Source organism: Hippocampus bargibanti, linkage group LG06 (assembly GCF_051943395.1).
Source record: "Hippocampus bargibanti isolate YZ-2025 linkage group LG06, ASM5194339v1, whole genome shotgun sequence".
Classification (NCBI taxonomy): domain Eukaryota; kingdom Metazoa; phylum Chordata; class Actinopteri; order Syngnathiformes; family Syngnathidae; genus Hippocampus; species Hippocampus bargibanti.
This window is the reverse complement of record NC_142739.1, coordinates 1053874-1075997: the sequence shown is the minus strand read 5'-3', so window position 1 is coordinate 1075997 and position 22124 is coordinate 1053874. Positions and strand designations below refer to the sequence as shown.

Here is a 22124-nt window from a genome sequence, read left to right as displayed (position 1 = left end):
GTGTGTTAAATCAGCGTTCCATGCCTGTTTTTGTATTGTGGGATGAAACCGAAGTACTCGAAGAAAACCCACCCAGGCATTGGGAGAACATGCAAACTCCACACAGGGATCAAACCCACGACCTCTGCACCGTGAGAGTCATGCACGAGCCACTTGAACACTGAGCTGCCCCATTTGTAAATACCATTTAACCTTTCATTGCATACACTGATGCAAAGTGGAAATGTGTTCTGTGGTGTGACGATTCCACATTTCAAATTGTTTTGGGAAGTTGTCGTAGTTGGATATTCCAAGCCTAAGAAGAAACAAACCATCCAGACTTTTCTGGACGCAACGTTCAAAAGCCACTGTCCCTGGTTGGTATGGGGCTGTGTTAGTGGTACAGGCAATGGTAACGGACCAATCTGTGAAGGCACAAAGTGTGCTGAAAAGTACATCCAGGTTCTGGAGGAACATACTTTTGCCATCCAAGCAAGGTCTTTTTCATGGATCCTTCTTCTCATTTCAGCAAGACAATGCCAAACCACATTCTGCGTGTGTGACAACATAGTGGATTTGTTTGAAAAGACTGTGGCTACTAAACTGGCCTGACTGCAGTCGTGACCTGTATCTCAAGGTTTGAGGCAATATGAAGCGAAAAATACATCAAACTGTGAAACAGCTTACGCTGTATGTCAAGCAAGAATGGAAAAGAATTCCACCTGCAATGCATCATCAATTAGTTTCCTCAGTTTTTTTGAATGCTGTTAAAAATGATACAAAAGATAAATGAAAAAATGCCACGTTAACTAATTCACTGCCGGATGATGTGCAAAAATGTGTCCACTCCAGTGCCAGGGTTTTTGTTATTTTCATTCAAATTGCAGGACCCACAGAATATTGAGTTTTAGGACTACATAAACACCCAATGCAGCGTAAAAAAATGAAGACTCTTTTCTTTTATGAGAAAAAAACCTTTTATTTCGAGCTTACTTGGTTGTAGAGTTGTCTGCATTGAAAGTGGGGGCGGCTGTACGAAAGGTAAATGCTGCCCCCTCGTAGGAGGGAAAAACATTGCCAGAGGTCTGACCAAAGCTTTAAACGCAAGAAAAAACAAATAACAAATCCCCGAAAAATTTGGCAATGGCGCTCCACGTCATGCTTTTCAATTCCAGAATAAATTCGGGAATGGCAGTGAATGAGTTAATTAATTATTTTGTGAAAACTCAGTTTATCAAATTGAACATGAAAGATTGTGTAACCGTTATATCCACTTCTTTTTACTTTATCATTTTAATCTGCAGAAGTTTAGAGCGTGGATATGAACTCTCAATAAAACAGTGAGCTGTAGCAGCCAGCTAACCAACGTGCCTATGACGGAGCCAAGATGTGTAAATCAATGTCCCCATCTAACGGAGTAAATGGACATTAAAATGAAGTCATTATTGCTCAATTCTCATTCAATTTTCTACGTTTACTTTTTTTCAATGCGCACAAATGTATTTTTCTGTGATACGTAGCTTACTCCCAGTTACCTCATTGCAATTATATTTAATTGTAGATGTAGTTATTTCACAGCCGTATTGTGCCCAAAAATATTCAGTAAACATATCCAGGACATGATGCTCTTTGTCAGTTTTATGAGATCATGTGCCATAATGAGATAAAAAAATAAATACATGAAATAAAAAAAGGAAGCAATGACAGTTCCCGTGTTTATAATCTCCATTATTTGTTTTTCTTGATAGGGTCTTGATTGAATCAATGTAAACGCATTTGGAACAGTTATGTCGCTTTCAATGTTCATGTAAATCGGAATGGAACACTTGGAAGTGTTGAGAAACATGTACTGTATGTTTTCTTCTCACCAAGGCAAAAAGATCCATTCGAATCGTATCAGTTTGTCCGGATGACAACCACAACTGTTGTTTACTTATAATCTGAATCACACTGATGGAATGATATTCTTTATATTAGGACTGCCCACGCAATGTCCACACTCATCTTTCTTTTGCCCATAAAATCCAGCATTCCCAAAAAGTGATTCATTCGATGCTTCAGTGCACACTTGCTTCATCACTTTAGTTTGCTGCCAAACTTCTTTGTTTACACCAGCAAGAAGTGTGTCAACTCCTCTATGCTGCTGCCGTGAAAAAAAAAAAAAGTCCATAAACCATACACGGTGACAACATAAAACTGCATTTATGTACTTTGATTTTTGAATTGTTTTGAAATATTTCTCAGCAAACAACAAGTCAAATGATTACAATAAGTCCTTTCAAATGTCAAGGTCTTTGTATTGTTACTGGGCATGTACAATATGGTGTATGTATGGTCTAAAGTAGCTCGTGGTAGAACATTTTTTGACACAAAGGCCCAGAAGGTCCTAATATTGGACTATTTAGTGCAAAATGTACCATGATTTTTGGATTAATAACTGCTTCATCTTGCCAGACTTTAAACCCTGCAACTTTTTATGTGATGCGATTCATTGATTCGTGTTTACTATGAGCCTGAAGCTGTCAGTAGATTTACACATAGCCTCGTCACATCTAACAAATGAAATTGTGAAACATGTCACAGTGAAGCAAAACTGTCCAACATCACCCCTATCCTGAACAATCACCAGCTATTTGCTGTTGGAGTGCAGGCAGGGCGGACTGACTGAGTTGTAGAGAGAAATGTGTAGCGTTGCACAGCTTATGGAGCAGATGAGAGCAAAAAGAATAAGCTTGCGTTGGGTTTATAATGAGCATAGGGGATGAGTGTTGTAAATCCAGTTGTCTCTGCAGAGCAATGCCCATCTCTTTCTTGTTTTTTTGGCGACTGGCTATGACCATCGCCGGCAACAGACCATAGCACAGCAACTATACCCATTGAGCAACATCTCTTCACGAAGAAAAAGTTTCTTCAGCCGTCATCTGTACTTCTTTGAAGCTGCCATACATTTCACTCCTAATCCGAAGAACGTCGGCTTGAGTCTTGGGATGAGAACCGAAGCGTCCGACGCCTTCAAGGATGTACAGATGACGGTTGAAGAAACCTTTTCATCGATGGACCACTCCTGTACGACTGAGAGCCTAAACAGATGTATTCCTTCACGAACTTAAAGTCATGAATTCCGTACATCTCGTGTAACAACAGCAGTTAGAGGTTCTGCGACGTTAATGTGTTACTACCTGCGTTCAGAATTGTTTGTGGGAAATTCGGTATTTGACTATAATTTGTATCACACTACCCTAACACACTCCAAAAATCTGTGTGATGATCTCTCATTTACAATTCTGAAAAAAAAATCAGAATGCTGATATGACAGCAAAAACATTTTCAAAGTGCTTAGCTAAATAAATAAACGGTTATGTGTCATGTAGTCCTTTTATAGGTTCGCCTGGGCAAGGGGGCACTGGAATTTTAGTGCTGAGTGAGCTGTTTGGTGATCAAATGTGGAGATCTAGATTGGCCGTTCCCCAGCTGCAGGAATAGCCACTTGGGAGATGTAATGGCATATATCTGACAGGTAAAGTGCCTGAGGTGATGTTCGGGATTGTGAGTTTCTGAGGTCCCGTTTTAATCAGAATCATCTTTATTGCCAAGGATGTACTAGCATCAGCATAAGAATAATTGAGGCACTATAATGTTATGTTTGGGTTACTGTTTAGAGTTAATGGCTTGGTGGAAGAAGCTGTTCAAATGTCTGCTGGATTTGGTGCGCATGGATCGGTACCGCCTGCCTGAGTAGTCGGAAAAGGTGGTGGGCAGGGTGCGGAGGGTCCAGTAGGATTCTCTGCGCCCTTGTTTGGTTTCTTGCAGTGTGCAAGTCCTCGAGAGTAGGTAGGGCGGTGCCAATTATTTTTTTCCGACGTCTTAACTGTCTGGTGAAGTCAGATTTTGTAATGGAAGAACACAGGATGGATTCAATGACATCCGTGTAAAAATGTCCTGTGGCATGAGTCAGTTGTGCTGAAGAGCACAAGACAGTGCCGCGAGAGTGGCTACCTTTCCAGCAGCTCATGTATTTTGTTTTGCTACTTTCATTTCTTTCAGCACTTTGCTGCTGTGAAATGTACATTTCTCCACTGTGGGACTAATAAAGGCAAATCCAATCCGATCCCATCCATTTTACTCTTTCTTTCAAGACATTGAGGTTTGATTGATTTTCTTCTTTTCCTTTGGGCTTTTTCCTTCAATGGGTCGCCACAGCAAATCAGTGTCCTCCATCTTCAGAATCAGAATCATCTTTATTGCCAAGTATGTAGAACACACAAGGAATTTGTTTCCGGTAGAACACGCTGCACTAGTATCGTTGTCAAAAAAACTGCTAAGTGGCACTATACAGTTTCCATCTTGAGAGGTTTGTTTTGGCCAAGCTTTTACGTCGGATGCCCTTCCTGACACAACCCTCTGTATTCATCCGGGCTTGGGAACGACACAAGAAGACATATGTCCCTTTGTGGCTACAGAACAAGCAACTCGCTCAGTCAAAGGCTCCCGAACACAAAATGGTAATCGGCACAGCAACATTCAAAAAAGCAAAAGCTACATTTCAGAATTTGATGATTGTGCAAACACGTTATGCAACATAGTGTGCAAGCTGACCTCAAATGAAATAATGGCTTTCACTGCGATCGCCTCCAGAGACCTTTGTTTATGGAGATAATTCTATGTGAGAAGAACAGAGGGAACCAGAAAAATGTTCGTGGTTTTGAACTTTGATCTGTGAACTACAGTAACCACTTGATTTAATCAAGACAACCACTCAGAATGAGACTATCATTCTTTTTAAGGGTGCATGTACTCTACACTGTCTAGACTGACCACTAGTCATCCTTCTTTCTGTCTACTTTGAGGCCCTAAAAGAGATTTGCTGATACCAATAAAGCTTATTCAACTTCTCAATTTATTGTCATCAAATAAACTCAAACATATGGATCACAGTCTGTCTTCATCATCGTTTACTGTACCTCGTTTAATTCCACTTCACCCTCATCCTGTTTCGGAGCTATTCGCATTGTTCTCTATGAGCAGCCTGAATGCAAGTAGGGAGCTGTATACAGGGTCTTGTGTTGTGGTGTATGCTGACTTCTGTGTGTAGCTTGTGGTTCATTCCTGAAACATCTGCGGCGTCTCTGATGTTAATCTCAGGCTCTTTTAGCTCGATGAGATGGTTGCAACCTAACACATTTATTCCCTGGTGTATTTTAGGCGTACTGAAGGAAAAATAATCCCTGCAAGGGTCCCACGTTGAATTGTATACCAATATTTGTTGAACGATTGTGAAGGATTCGGTGCGGGAAAAGGGAATGCTGGGATTTTGGAGCGCACCACAGGCAAATCAAACAAATAAACCACAATAAACTACTACATTTGTTTTCACTCGTTTTTGGTATGAGCTGTTGTTCTTGGAGCTTGGTCCGTTGCTTTTCCCCAGCCTGTGGTCTCTTAATTACCTTTGTGAGACGAAGTATTTATGGAATTTTTTGACTGACCAAAGTTGATTGATTCTTGTCATTCAGATGACACGCTGATAACCACACGGGGAGATCGTAGAAGTTTTCTCTAGATAATCATTCGACCGAAAGGGTTTGAAAACATTCAAAACTAGAATAATAGCCAACAAAGCAGCACTTTGTCAAGGATGAACTATAACAAAATACAAACATTATACAACCCCATATTTGTTTTTTATGTGACCGTATCGAGGTGGGCTACATTTTGTGTAATCAGTGGTGTGTTAATACAAAACAATACTAAAGGTCTAAATTGTGAAACCTGGAATTTCTTTCAATGTGTTCATGAATTAAAAAGAACTTTGACCATCACCAAAGTACCTTGAGATGAGATATTTTATTAGTTCCTCAATGGGAAAATGTGCTAATTAGACTGTGAATCATCTCTCGAAAACCTGAATTGGGTTTAATGAATAATAAATAAATCAAGGACCCCCATGACACCTATGTCAGCGGATCAGAAGCTGGATGGATGGATGGATGAGCATGGACAAAATGGTGGTACCCCAAGAAACGATCATCAGGACATTACGCCATGATGTGCCCTTCAATAAGAATCATAGGTATCCTTAAATTTGTCATCAGTCAGTTGTGCTGTTTAGTGGTGTCGTCTGTGCCACACTGACCAGAGACCACAGAAAGTAAAGTAAATAGTTCTGTCAAACTAGAAATATCATTATACCACATGTGTAAAAAGTAAAGGGCATAAAACTGCAGTAGCAGATATTATTCAGCAGTTTAAATTCCGCAGGACTGTAGCTAACCTTTGTGGATGTGTCCAGATGGGCAAAATGAATCCCAAATTTTATAGATGAATCATACAAACAGCCCAGGAACATCTCAAGAGAAATTGAAGGTCAACTCCAAGTTTGCAGGTACTTTGGGGTCAGATCATAACTTCTTTGTGGTTTTCTGCAAAATGGATGTAAAGTGAAATAATTTCTGCAAAATATATACGTAAAAGGAATGTCCATCCTTTTATACATTTTTAGTTAGCTTAGGAAAAAACCACAACAACTAATGTTATCTGCAAACTAAAATCAGCAAAATGGATGCCACATCCAGATGGCCATGTTTACAGCGAGTACTCATACAATCTCTGACCGTGCGTACTGCTGTGACGACAGAAAACACTGCTGCATTCGGGAATTTCCAAGTCCCGGCAACATAGCTCCTGAAGAAGCCACAAACCTGACACAGCTGGAGCAGTTTACAAGGTTACAGTTTGCTTGCAAAAAAATGGGAGAAAAAAAAAACATGATAGGTTAAGAAATATCTTTGTCTGTACAGATTTTTTGTCTTTTCATGTCCACAGTAACAAAATACTGTCATTGGAAGCTTCCTCTTTAGAAAAAAAAAAAAAAAGTCATAGCCCAACAAATGAGAACTCCAATTAAATCCAAATGATAAATGGACTGCACTCTAAGTCTTTATGTACGGCATCTGGTCCCGAAAGTGCTTTACAAAGCCTCGATCATCTTATTTGAACTATCCATCTTCCGGAGAGCAGACTACCTACAGATAATTTTTTCTTTACCGGTAGTTAAGAATGAAAAAAACTCTATCTAAATACCGTAATTGGAACTGTAACTGTCTTAAGTTCTTAAGTTTTTGTCTTATTTTTGGCGTGATGTTTTTTTTCCCCCCAGTTTTACAATAGGAGGAGCCCCTGCTTTACTCTCTTTGTGTTGTATCACTGAAGCAGCCACATTTGCAGTACACTATGTCACATTCAAACTTCTCACATGAGGGCAAGTATTTCAACATCAATGTTAACATGACATCATGGTGGAGTTTTACTCTCTCGGCACAATATTTTAATACTGGCATTTTGCCTAGAATACGCCTTTCCTACACATTCATTTTTACAAGCGAGCAGAAGAGCGCATCATTGATTACTATCATTGTCAGCTCCATGTGTCATTCACAACTTGTTTCTTTTTTGGTCTGGTCTCCCGCTGTCCTTGTTTTCGGCATGCGTAAGCTTCCAGACTTGATCTGTGTGTTTCCCGGAAACCGCTCTTGTGTTTTGGCATGCTGCTGTCAGTTAGGTTGGGGGTGCATGTTGACAGATGTCAGTGGGTTGACCACTCAGCTCTACGACTCTCATAAAAGAGCCTGATCTAGGCTTTGGAATATTGGCCACTGCATGGACTCTGACCTCAGCGGCCTCATCTGCGTGTGCGCATGTATCAACTTCATCCTGAAGCAGGATGCGAGGCCCTAAGAATATAGCCAATCACAAACTAGGAAGCCCAACTGCAAACTGCATGTGATGCACACATTCTCCTGTCAGTGTGTGATGTGTGCACACACAGCGGAAATAGTGTGTGCGTATTATTTTTGCGCCTGTGTGTCACTGTGTGTTGTCAAACCCCAGCCTTGCATATTATCGTGTTTTTGTTCTTTTCCTCGCTGTGCATGACATGTTGATATTCTGGCATCCTGTGGTTGGTTTGAAGCTGTCAGGGAGCCTCTTACTGGTCAACCACACAGCATATCACACACCAGGTGGTCAGCAGTACGTGGCCGCCAATTTATTTCTCTGAAGATTTACCTTGAATATCAGAAACTGAGCAATTGATTCCTCAATGTGTACAAAGTGAGTACTTAAATACAGTTTAAAGATGTTCACCTTGAAACATTCTTTTTACGCTTAAAAATGTGTGTGCGGTCAGTTGTTATGTACCTGCCGTCCACAAAGCAGAACATTGCATCACAGTAAAGACAATTGCGGAGCTGAGTAGGGGTCGATGGGTACCTAAACCTAAAAAGACCAAAACCTAATAGAAAACAAAAATAGGAATGTGCAGATGCTTTTAAATGCCCATGTGTGAAGCCACAAGCAAAGCTCTGGGAAACCAATGAGAATCCAGTGGTAATTGTCTAATGCTTGTGTAATGAGAGGCATATTACAACCCCAGGAGGTCCAAACCAAAGAACCAGAAGCTGTTCTCAGAACTTTTTTTGCAACTCCAAGTCCTCGAGGGGGGTGTTGGACATTTACACTATCCAGGGCTCACTTCCTTTCTACAGTAGTATTTTTCAGCTGCATGCAGCTTTGTTACAATTTCTAGCCAGATGCAGCTCAAATTGTTTACATGATATATAGTAAAAACTCAAAACACAACTGTAAAATAGCGTCATCAAGTTATTATTATTGTTGTTGTTATGATGATCTTTTGTGGGAATCATGCACACACATTCAGAGTCAGAAATGGTTTCACTAGATTTAGAAATAAAATTTGTTTCCAACTTTAGTGCAGAACATAAAAATGATAGAAAGTATGAAAGCAAGATTTGAATCCACTACAACAATCTACTACGACTAATACAGAACTCATAAAATATACTCAAATGAAACACAGACGCATACAATATACAGAAATTGGAAAGAGAAACTATAATGTGCAGTTCAAGTGACCATAAGGTCATTACAATTACAATGTGATGTTCATTATTTCACACGAGGGTGAGGAGATGTGGCTAAAAAATATATATCACGATCAAAGTATTTCATGCATTATTCTTTTCATCCATCCATTTTCAACCACTTATTCGTGGTCCCGCCACGGGGGTAACAGCTTCAGAAGGGGAGTCCAGACTTTTCTCTCCGCAGTTACCTCTGCCTGCTCTTTCCGGAGTAGCTCGTGGCATTCCCAGGCCGGCTAGTAGACAAAGTCTCTCCAACATGACCCGGGTCGTCTCCTGCCAGTGCGACATGCACGGAAGATCTAACCAATGCGGCTGACAAGAAGCATTCTAATCAGCCTGAGCCATGTCATCTGGCTCTTCTCGACGTGGATGAGAAGTGGCTTGACTCTGAGCCCCTCACGGATGACCCAGCTTCTCACCTTATCTCTGAGGGAGACCCCGGACACCCTATTCGGACACTTGATCTTTCGGTCAGGACCCATAGCTCGTGACTGGATAGGTGAGTGCTAAGGCTATGCAAACACATTGTAAATATCGTTTTATGTTCCAAAACATCATTTTATTTTCATAGACATCCTTTTACTTTCTAAAACATTATTTTCTTAAACCCCCGGTTCCGGTCAGTGACATCACATCCACCGATCTTAACAAAAGCTCTCCCCAAAACAGCTAAGCTCCCTCTCTCCCTCTCTCGCCCCCATCATCTGTGGGAGCCGGTTCCATTATGTGCCATCCAAAAGATTTAATATGTTATTAAATAATCTTTTTTTAATTTATCAAGTCAATCAAAATCGAGAGCTTTTTGGCTCGGCTCGTTCTTCATCACGACACACTGCTGAAAAGTCTGCATCACAGCAAACACTGCACCGATCCTCCTATCGATCTCTTGTTCCCTCTTGCCCTCACTAATCAACAAGACCCCAGGATACTTAGACTCCTCCACTTGGGACAAGATCTAGTATTCAACCCGCAGAGGCCATGCCACCCTTTTCCGACTGAGGACCATTGTTTCAGACTTGAAGGTGCTGATTTTCAACCCAACCGCTTCACACTCAGCTGCAAAACGCTCCAATAAGAGTTGGAGAATCCCGGTTTGATGAAGCCCCCGGCACCACATCAGGTCACCGAGGCCCCACTCTGGATCCAGGCCTGGTGGTGCATAGTGGTCAACCGCTACCCTCATTGATTCTTTTGAGCACTTTTAACTTATTAATATTAATGACAATACAGTAAAGTCTCGTTATATCGATATCGGTTATATTGATAGTACTGCTTATTACGATACTATTTCTATGAACGCAAGGAGAAAATTTACATGCTGCAGGATCGGATATATCGATAGTCTGGTTATATCGATATTTTTTTCCCACTCCCGAGAATATCGATATAACGAGACTTTACTGTAATTAGTCAAAAATGTGTTGCAGCTGTTGTGAAAGTGCAATATAAACGCTGTGTGGACCATGACATCTGCTGTGAGATCTGACTTCAAAAATGTCATGAAAAGCATACCAGAGCATCTGCACTTTTTGGGGTTGTAATCAAAAGCGCTTTAAATGGTGGCAGGTGTCTTCTGACTCCCATTTAAGTCGGATTTAGCGTGACTGCTTAATTCTAAAATGGGCCACATTCTCACTTCTTACCACATTGTTTATTTGTACTTCCCCACTGAAAATAATTTCTTTTATTTCAGTTGACTTGTAAAGATTCATGGCTGGAAAAAAACGTTTTCAAAATGATTTGTGACTTTTTTTAACACCACAAAATTCTGGTAGTGTGTAGACGTTTGTGGCTCAAAAGTGTGTGTGTGTGCGTGCGTGTGTGTGTGTGTGTGTGTGTGCGTGTGTGCGTGTGTGTGCGTGTGTGTGCGTGTGTGTGTGTGTGTGTGTGTGTGTGTGTGTGTGTGTGTGTGTGTGTGTGTGTGTGTGTGTGTGTGTGTGTGTGTGTGTGTGTGTGTGTGTGTGTGTGTGTGTGTGTGTGTGTGTGTGTGTGTGTGTGTGTGTGTGTGTGTTGTAGATTTGAATTAACCACAGAGGGAAATGTGAAGCCACCACTTGGACAGCTCTACTGTGGTGGTCCTCTTTCTTCTCTCGATAGCATACCCACCGCACAAACTCACACGTAAGCACGCACGCACACACACACACACACACACACACACACACACACACACACACACACACACACGCACACACACATGCGAGCATCTACAGCAGCCTGCCAGTCAGCACCTGAACCCCCTTAATTTATTACTGCCCAGCTCCAGTTTCACACATGTACCGGTAATCAGGGGAGGAATTATTAACTGAAGCAAAATGCTTTGCTACATACAGTATGTTCATGTTGTAATAAAATGTAAGATTGTTGGCTCAATTTCCCCTCTGTCCTCAGTAACAGTGACTGTAAAATTTCAAGTATCACGCTTTTTAATTTACTACTTTCTGGTCGTAATTGACTGGTACTGTTTTTTTCCTGCTTTTCAGGCCCCTCCATAAATGTGGGTGGTAGGGAGATCATTTGTGATATAAAGCACTATTATGTAGTTGCTTTCTTTGATGTTTGAGAGCGATATATCAGGTTTTGTCCTGTATTCAAGAAGTACCCCCAAATAGTCATAATAGTTGTCATTGTAGTAGTAGTGCCTAGAGCCCTAGAACAAGAATTGGCATTTGACTGTTGATACACAATACACAATGTGTGTGTGTGTGTGTGTATAGGTCTTGCCTGCTGCGTGTGTGTGCACATGAGTAAATGTATTAGCTACGTTATCTAAAAAATATATTTTTTCAATCACTAACTCGTTTGAGACGCCCATGAAGTTAACATGTGAGAGTGTCCATTTGTGTGAGGATCATCATCTGTATGTAAATGTTTCAAACAAATTTCTCTCCATGTAAATGTGATATAAAATTCATTCTGAACCTCGTTTTGGAACAAGAGTTTTGAAATTACTCGCACAGAATTGTATTCTCCATATGGACACACATACACTTCTAACATCTGGGAACACTTAAAACCTGTCCCAAGTGTTATTTTAAAATCCATACATCTTTTTTTTTGTCTCCATCTTCCTCAATTATCTTTTTATTCTCGATCCAACACCAACAAGCCAAATTCACCTTCACATGCCTGCTTTGTATTACTCTATGTGGTGCCGTCATAATTATGTATCTTCTATGACCACCCCCTGTCCCCACTTCTCCGCAGGATGCTCTTGAACATTTTTTACATGTTCTTAACCTCCCGTTTTATTTGGACTCCTCTCTGCTGTCACTTTCTGGTCAGATCACAGGATGCTGTAGAACATTTCCTGCCACCATGGCTGCAGGAAAAAGGAAAAAAGGGCCCTGTTTGATGTGCCATCCATTCCCTCTAATGCTTTGCACCTGGAATGTGCTCTACACACATTTTCTATTCAACAGAAGCCCTTACATTACATCCTCTCTTCCTACCCGATCCCACAAAGTTGTCATCGCTCTAACGACAACCTTTTGCTGTCCAATATCCACTCATGTTTAATGCCATTTAAGAAAAGGAGGCGAGGTTAGGTTTGATCACGGGTCGGGAACCTTTTTGACTAAGGGGCCATAAAAGTAAAATATTTAGAAATGTTTTTCAGTGAGAGCCACACGCACACGGGCCGCGCGCGCACACACACGGGTGTGCGCGCACATACAAACGCGGGCGTGCACGCGCAAACACGCACGCAAACACGCACTCAAACACGCACACGCAGCTACTTTTCAACAAAATGTCAGAATGTATTATTTAAAATAACGTTGTGATAGTACTCACCGATAACATGAATGGTTTTCCGTCTCCTCGTGATTGGTAAACGATCGGAATGAAATTCAACTTGCCGGTCCAGAGGCGAAGTTACTGCTAGCTAGCCTGCACACGGCTCATAAGCTTCCACACTTGCTATTTGCAATATACTTCTCGCAGAAGTATATTGATGCTAACGTTAACATGGGGATTTTTAAAATGTCACTGACATTTGACTGTTTCATCGATGGAATTGTTTCATTGCAAATTAGAATCAGAACATGTTCTCTCCTCAAAGGCGAATGCTCCGGTGCATTCAAGCTGAAATGCACCCGTCGGGCTTATTTAAAGGGCCGTTTACCTGTTTCAACATGACGGCCAGTATCATCCAATCAAAATTGCACTTTCCGCCAACTGCAGCCCCAACAGGAAATGAAAAGCGAGAATATGTATTTTGTTTTATTGGCGATCACCAAAAGAGCCATATATGGCTCGTGAGCCATAGGTTCCCAAACCCTGTCTATGAGGACCTGACTGGAATGTGAACCAGAATGAATCAAGATAGTAGGCTGCAATGACATCCATAAAATAGTTCTAAGACAAAAACTACTGCAGACGAAAATAACACATAGGTCTTGCTTTACCTTTACCATTGCCATACAAACCTTATACAGTGGGGCCTCGGTTTACGAACTCCTTGCCTTAAGAACTTTTCGGTTTACGAACGTTAAATTTATGAAAATTAAACCTTGGATTACGCACTATTTTTCGTGATACACCCCCCCCCCCCCACTCACCACGGCTGGTGGAGTAATCTTCCGCGGAAGAACACCAAAGCACATGACTGAAAAGCGCCCCAGCTGGCCTGCCTTTCCACACCCCCTTTCTCTGAATGCACACGTCGATCCAGAGCGAGCGAGAGAGAGAGAGAGAGAGAGAGAGAGAGAGAGAGAGAGAGAGAGAGAGAGAGAGAGAGAGAGAGAGAGAGAGAGAGAGAGAGAGAGAGAGAGAGAGAGAGAGAGAGACACCCACGTCGATCCCCTCCAATGAGTTTTTTTTACAGATACTTTTGCTTTTTTTGGACCCGAAAACGACCCCGCAGGCTCGTGTTCAGCCGAAGAAGACATCATAATCAGAATCAGAATCAGAATCATCTTTATTGCCAAGTATGTAGAACACACACACATAGAACAAAATTACAGTCGAGTAGAAGAGGAGATCATCGAGAAACACGAACGAGGTTTGCGTTTGTCTGATTTAGCTGCTTAGCGGATATGCTAAGTCCATTTCAATGTGTATCATTGTGTTCTGCTGATAGAAAAGGATTGGCATCATGTTACATTTCGATCCTTGAAAGCAGCATGGAAGAATTTGTGGCCCACATGCACAGACAAGAATCTCCTTGGACCATGATGTTTGCAGGTGACATTGTGATCAGTAGCGAGAACAGGGAACAGGTGGCAGAAAAACTAGAGATGTGGAGATATGCCCTGGAAAGGAGAGGAATGAAGATCAGTCGCAGCAAGAAGGAATATATATGTGTGAATGGGAGGGATCCAAGTGCAAGAGTGATGCTACAGGGAGAAGAGATAAAGAAGGTGGAGGATTTGAAGTACTTGGGGTCAACTGTACAGTGCAATGGAGAGTGTGGAAAAGAGGTGAAGAAGCGCCACTGAAGAAAAGACAGGAAGCAGAGCTGGAGGTAGCAGAGCTGAAGATGTTTTCTTTGGAACTGACCAGGTTGGATAGGATCAGGAATGAGTACATTAGAGGGACAACTCATATTAGAGGCTTTGGAGAGAAAGTCAGAGAGGCCAGACTGAGATGGTTTGGACATGTCCAGAGGAGAGAGAGCGACTATATCGGGAGAAGGATGCTGAGCCTTGAACTGCCAGGCAGGAGACCGAGAGGAAGACCGAAGAGGAGGTTTATGGATGTGGTCAAAGAGGACATGAAGGTAGCTGGTGTGAGAGAAGAGGATGCACAAAACCGGGATAGATGGAGGACAATGATTCGCTGTGGCGACCCCTGAAGGGAAAAGCAGAAAGGAAAAGAAGATGCATCCTTGAGAGGGACTTTGAACGATTTGATCCTCATGACTCTGTTGTTTTAGACGACATTGTTTCCATTGGACAGAGCATGGGACGCGGAGTGGATGCAGATGACATCGAGGAGCTTGTTGCTGACCATAATGAGGTCCTCAACACACAGGATTTGATTTGCTAAGTGGAATGATGCGCAGGCCTTTATTGAACAGTTCCATCCAGAAAAGACTGTGGCTATAAGAATCATCAACATGATTAATGATAATGTGATGCCTCAGTTTCGTAAGACCTTACAAGTCAGAAAGCAACAGGTGTCAATTAAGAGCCATCACAAACGTAAATAAAGTGACTTTATTATATAGTGCAGTGTATTTCTTGCATTACAATACAATAGCACATTTATTATACATAGAATAAGGTATGTTGTGTGTAGTTTTAAGGCTTATTTAGTTGAAAATTATAGTTTATGGAGACCTGGGAACGGATTATTCTCATTTTAATGGTTTCCTATGGGGGGATACATTGTGTTGGAAACAAAGAAAACATTTAAATTGCATTCCAATACAAACAGAATGAAAACAAATACATAATGTCCCTGACGAGTTGGACTTTTGTTGCTCAACCTATGAAAGATTATCCCCAGTTTGTTCATTGGGATGATATTGAGTCCAAAATTACTGTACACACCATGCAGGCTACTCATTTATGTATTTGTTTGTTATACCCACAATTGTGAAATGTGCTGACATTGGTTCAACTAACTAAGCACAGGGGCATGTCATAGCTCCCTATTCTTCATATTTATTAAACTGGACAGCTGTAGTGCTTCAGTGCAATGCAAACACAATTGCACAATTCGCAGAAAACCACACTTTTAAACATTCATTTAGTATTATTTTGGTTTTCTCGTGCTTCTTTGTTCATTTCTTTGTTTTCCTTAAAAATAAAATTATCTCATAATCATTCACATGATTTGAAATGCAAACTGCAATAAAAAAAATAAAAATGGGTCACGGGTAGACAAAATATCAGATTGCATTTGTAAGGACTTAACTGCATACATATACACATTTACACACATGCATCAATCTCCTGTTATTTGTCACCACCCGCTTCTTCCTTGACAATTTTGACAATTGCGTCATGTTTTTGTGGTTCAATGAAAATTAATACAATGCACTATTTTGTGCAGATGTGGAGAATCAAAACTCAGGACGGGGTTTGAGCACGTCGCTGTGTGGTACTCAATGTGTTGAGTCATACTTTCCGAGTAGACGTTTGACTTCCAAACTGTACGATTTGAGTGTAACCTCTAGATGTAATTTCCACAAAATGCACAACGGTTGACGACAAATGTAGGATGTGGCTGTTTCCCATGGATTCCTTGCCACTTGATGAACCAGACAAATGAAACAGGTGATCATAGCGAACACATCAGCAAGTGATTTGAGTAACATATCCGACACCTATACAACTACGTACTATATCACTTCCTGTCACGTGTAAATTGTGATGGGGGCAAAATGAATTATGGTGTAAATCAAACTGCACGTACTGATTTGGTGTTGTGTATGGCAGTGTACACAGAGGGTCTTGTCTAGTGGCTATCAAATGTGTGGTATAAATGTACATTTTGGACACAAGGCTTGATATGAGTCATGCTGCGCAAGATTAGTTTGATCATGTGCCCGTGTATCAATTCTAAATTACGGAGCAGGAAAGCTCCACTTTCTGTCGATCATGCGTCAGCCCATTTCAGAGGAAAACACTTGACTTAAAATCCCAACAATGAAGTCCCTTCCTTCTGCCAAGTGTGACACTCATTGGAGTAGCTTGTTGTTTGCCGTTTTCAAACTGTTTTCTTTGTGGCTAAGTTTCATCCACGTTGAAGTCATCGCAAATTAATTAGGAGAAACAGGGGGGGTTTCATATTTTTGCTGACCGTATTTTCCACCACATCATTCTGAGGCTCGGTAAGCATTGCAATTCAAGCGATTGGTGGATGCAGCTTAACAGCCATTTGATTACTTGACTGGGGCCATAAATCCACGGCTCACGACTTGCAGAATGTCTGGCTATTCGGAACAGATCCTTGTAGGCACGGTGGCAAATTAACTCAGTAAATAATTGCAGCATTTATGAATCATACTGCTTATGAATTCCCCCTCGGCAGTCGCGCTTGCCAAGTGGGAGACAAAGCAAACTGATTGAGAAGCCACTGTGCAGTATAATGCTTTCGCAGAGCTGTTGAATGCCAGTCAGGACTTGCTCGCCGCACTCGGAGCTGCAGTGGAACAGCACCATAACCTCAAATCACTGAAGAAGGGAAAAAAGGGTTCTCGGGTCAAATTTAATCCAACCAGTTTTACAATTGGCAAAGCAATTTAAGAAGAAGTTCCATGTAAATGGAAACCATACACTCTATCTTAACTGTGATAACAAATGACTACAACCTTCAAAAGTATTGACACACTGCACACTGATTGAGTGTGAAACTGCTGACTTAATGCTACTTCAATGGCATCCCTGTTACTTTCTCAATATTAGTTTGATTCTCTTAGACAAAACATGTCATAATAAATCAAGAAAACACCAAAGAGAATCAATAAAACAAAGTATTTGCTTGACTGAGGTATGCAGAGGCATTCCACCTACATTTCAGTGAAACTCATACTTATTTGACTTCAAGGGCATCCGTTCTGGAACTTACGAGCGTTCTTGAAATGGAACTTCTCAAGTTGACATTTTACATGCTTATCTGAATTAGTTGGGGAAAGAATATGCTGAAGTTTCAATTTTATTGCAAAAACAAGAGGACTCCGTGTCCCCTAAATATATACCAGTTGACTCATACTTTGCCTCTGTGAGGAATTGCACGGAGACGTGAACTGCAAGTGATTGTTGGGGAAACAGAGGGAAAAACAGGTCTGCGATTGTGGGTTCGGATTGTGGCTTTCAGAGTGACAAGACCCAGAAGCTGGCGGGGCTTGGTATTACACTGGTGCTTCCTGTACCGCTGGCCGGGGGCCGCAGTTTGGGAAAGGAGTCTGGATTCGAGTGGCAAGAAATGTGCGCGTGCGTGTGCACCCCGGTTGGAACTCACCGCTCCCACACTGCAACCATCAGGCTGTGAGCCTCAACCAGATCCCGCTGTGGTTTGCTTTACAACCTTGAACCGCAGTTAGCCTTCAAAACCTCAGCATGGTAATCAACCTGTCCCCGGATTCTGCTTTTAACAAGCCCGTTTACTTTATTTACAAAATGAATTGCTGTTCAATGTGATTTACTGCAATATTCTCAGGGTATTCAACTTTATTGTTCTAGCAATTATTTCTCCGCTGTCATGCAAATATATAGTCCATGTCTGGATTTGATTTTTAAAGTAATTTTACTTGAATGTGCAGCAGCGTTGCTGTTTATCAGCATTCAAGGCATCAACTAATGCTACTCTGTGTCAACAAGGTCCCTCATATAATGCCGTCACTACATGATCCCTAATCTGCTGCCCCTCAATCACCAAAACTCCCAGAAGTCTTCCCACAATGAGGAAAATCAAGATTAATGTTCCGTCAAACGCATGCACAGACCAAAAGAATTGTAAAACATGAAAGCTTGGGAGTAACTCTTTTTTTATCCCTTTCATGTTACTTTTTACATACGTATCTTGTGTTGAATGGGATTTGTACCCTCAATATGTATTGTACCGCATGTTTCTGTAATGAGGCATTGGTCAATTTCCAGCTTCCAAATCCAGCATATTGCCAGTGCTCAAACTGGTAGTGTTTGACTTTTCTGCCAAAATCATTTGGAACAAGCAGACTCACGCAAACTCCAAATGGCTCCTCTGACTTGAATTGAGTGCGTGTTTCAAGAAGGTGACCGACTTCTTGAAATAATGAACGCGAATGTCAGGATACAGTGCACTTACTGCATTTACCGTGCTTTTTGATCATTTTGTTTTTTCTGTTTATAAATTACCCCATTTTGTCACAGGAAAAAAAAGCTGTTAATTCCCAGCTCTTAAATAAGGTTGGCTCACGAACAAGGACGAGCGAAAGGCACCGCGTACCCCCTCTACTCAAGTACCTTCCCTTCTCATCTGGAAAATGGTGTCAATTATGAGTTGTTCTTTTCATTTTCTTCATGATTTTCAACGTGGTAGTGGTGCACAGATGTGTGATAAAAGCACGTGAGAATAAATGACGCGTTCCACCTGCTTTGCTCTACGTTTTGGGTCAAACGTGTGCACTTGTACAGTGGGAGAGCCGCGCTTTCCCAAGGCCTTCTCCTTTCTCCTCTTGTCCATGCAGTGTGGTCCTCGCATGACCGATCGAATATGTCAAACCACCAGTTACCCCCGCATCTCACACACACACACACACACACAGCCCACCTCCTCTTACGCCCTACCAAACACACATGTACAACAAGGGATCTGGCTTCAATTATTATTGCACCCCAAGGGAAGCTCCCAAAATTCCTCCCCTCCTTATTTGTCAGAAATGAAGTTCTCTTGTTTCCTACGATTGGCTGGAATATGTTGTTTGATGTTCAATCAAACAGGATTCCGTTGGCTTCATGACGAAAAGAAACCCTTGTCTTTTATATTTGTATTATGTTTGTGTCGAAACTTGGCTGCAGCTCATCGTTTTAATGTTGATTATGAGTAAGAGGCTTTGCTAAATGGGCTCAAGTGGAGAGATCATTTGGAAAGCAGATGAGGTGGAGCGTTTGTTTAATCTGAAATATAGAGTTTGTGAAGATGGCAGAAGAGCGAGGTCGTGTTACCAAAGTCGGTTGGGGAGCAACGAGCAAACGACTGAATCGAGACTGACGCATCCCACCCAAATCATACTTGGGTTCTTGGCTTGATTCAAATTTAACTATGTTGATAAATGTGGTTCCAAATGCTGATTAAGGATCTGTTTCACTTGTTTGTGGGTCAACAAATCCAGCTAACTCTGGTTTTGCCCTTCTGATCTCCCATCACTGTTGTTTTGTGTATTGGATGCACATGTCATAACATAACGCGCTTGTGGAGGCTTTTCGAGTATGGCTGAGGGAGGAAAATGCCGGAATGAAAATTAGCACTGACATTGTCGAACTAAATAAAACTACTCTGTTCGCCACTACATCTGTAGTCATTTTAAGATCTTATTTATTCCATTTAAGCACTCATTTGAATTCACCAGCACAAATAAACATATCATAACAAACGAAAGGCTCTGATGTCATGAGCAGATGCTCGATTGTGATTGTTCCTTTTTACTTTGTGAAGTCGTGCGCATCTTGTCTGCGGAGCGCATCATCTTCCCTTGGCACTGCTGGAAGGCTGTTTGTAGCAGTTCAACTACTGAGCCGTCCAGGCCCAGTCCTGATGTGTCTCCCCATCTCTTGCCAGATTTGTGTTTGTGTCCGACTTTTATTTTGTGGTATGGCAAAAAAAGGTGGCTTAGTCAAGCCACAATCTGTTTTGCCAAAAATCAGATGGGCTTCAACTCGATGAAAAAGGGGAAGCCCGTTGTGGTTGTTTCTTCAGAATGCTTAGTCTTTACTTGTTTAATAACAAAACCAAACTACAGTAAAGTCTCGTTATATCGATATTCAAGGGAGTCCAAAAAATATCGATATAACCGGGACTATCGATATATCCGACCCTGCGCGCATGTAATTTTCTCCGTGCGTGCATAGAAATAGTATCGTAATAAGCGGGACTATCGATATAACCGATATCGATATAACGAGACTTTACTGTACTTAGTGGACAAAGGAAAGGGTGTGCTGTGAGAACACCAACATTCACTTTTTTCAGCTATGAAAAGATGTATTCTTTGTGATTGGAATTTAATACTTGGATTCATATTTTGGATATGCCTAATGTATTAGTTGATGGGCAGGAATTGCTTCGCGGTCAAATCAGACTGTAATTATAAGCGTCTGGTGAGGGAACAACATGGCTAGCAGTATATGCTTGAGATTGCATGACTTTGCACAATATTAGTGGCACAGAAAAAAAGAAAAATACTATCACGGTGCAAACACAATTTACAGCCTGTCTTTATTCTGTTACATCCAGCAGGTAGCGTTTTGAGGGTCATAGTCTCCCATCGCGTCACCAATTCTCTGTTCAAGCCTTCACCGGTTGTCACCTTGCTAGCCTTTATTTTCTAGACCTTCGTCTTTCTCAATAATATTCCTAAATCGTGTTCAGTGAATCTTGCGTTATTGGTTCTGTTTTGTTCTTTGTCATGTTGGCGCGTTTGTGTTTTGATCATTAGTTGGCTTTTTGAGTTAGCTTGTGTTTCCTTTATTTCCCTTGCTTTTCGCTGTCCCTTTTTGTTTGATTATTTCTTGTTGATTGGTTGAAATGATATTATTTTTGTTTGTTATCGATCTTGTCCATGTCTGCGTTTTTCGTATCTGCTCCTATTCTGGACTGGTCTGGAACCTTAGCAAAACCTCTCTGTTGATCTAAACCAAAGCAAGTATGTCTATGTTCATTTTGCCAAAATTAATTTAGGTGATTTAGCACTTTACTTTAAAAAAAATGTGCTTAAGGGAAGAGATTTTATGTTGTAAGATGTTTGTGTGTTTTACTTGAAAATATTTCTTTAAATGCGGAAGCTATTGCTTGTAGTCCTTTTCCCCCTCCCCCCCTTTATGTTTAGAATTTTGATCTCTTGCTGTGTCAAATTGCAACCAAACTGGGGACTTAAAAACATTCCGCACTCTCGATGTGGGATTTAGACAACATTATTCTCTATGACACCCGTGTAACATTGTAGTATGTTTCTGTTCCATTGCACACTAAGATAACAATTTAATCACCATTAACCACCCCTCCCTTTTTTTAGACGTGCATCAAACCTTGGTATCCTGCGTGACCCAGGCTCAGAGGTTGAAGATCGGCAATATCAAGTCGACATTCAGTCCATCAACATCGGCACTGCTCAATGGGAGCAACTAAAGCCAGAGAAAGAGGGAGTAAAAGGAGGCGTGTCCGCAGACGGTGAGAGGAACTCTCAGAACCCGGCCCTGGAATGGAACATGGCCAGCAGGTCAGAAGAATTATTATTGCTTTATTCCGCACCGACAGCCGAACTCCATCTTCATTTGTAAGAAATTCGTCACATTTTACCCCACCCTTTTCATCAAACTTTCTGGTGGAATCATTTGTAGTGGCAGCTGTCACAAACACATCTGTAAGATGCACATAATATGCGTTAGCCAAAGAAACTGAGTGAGAGTTGAAGTTGAACATTTAACACGACAAACACAGCCAGATATTTTTATAGCTCGGCAGCTCAGCCAGTGGTGAAATGTTAAGTTATCGTTGGACTTACTGTTCAGTAAATCTGTTTACTTGACAAAGGGACAACCCTGGTTGGCCTTG

General features: G+C 41.4%; 1 protein-coding gene across 1 annotated transcript in view; it reads left to right on the top strand.

Annotated features, from left to right (window-relative positions):
* vps13b (vacuolar protein sorting 13 homolog B) overlaps positions 1-22124 on the top strand; it is a 378602-nt gene that overhangs the window by 208253 nt on the left and 148225 nt on the right. Inside the window, 1 exon segment of the mRNA XM_088999785.1 lies at positions 21586-21789. Within this exon segment, the coding sequence (XP_088855911.1) occupies positions 21586-21789 (204 nt within the window).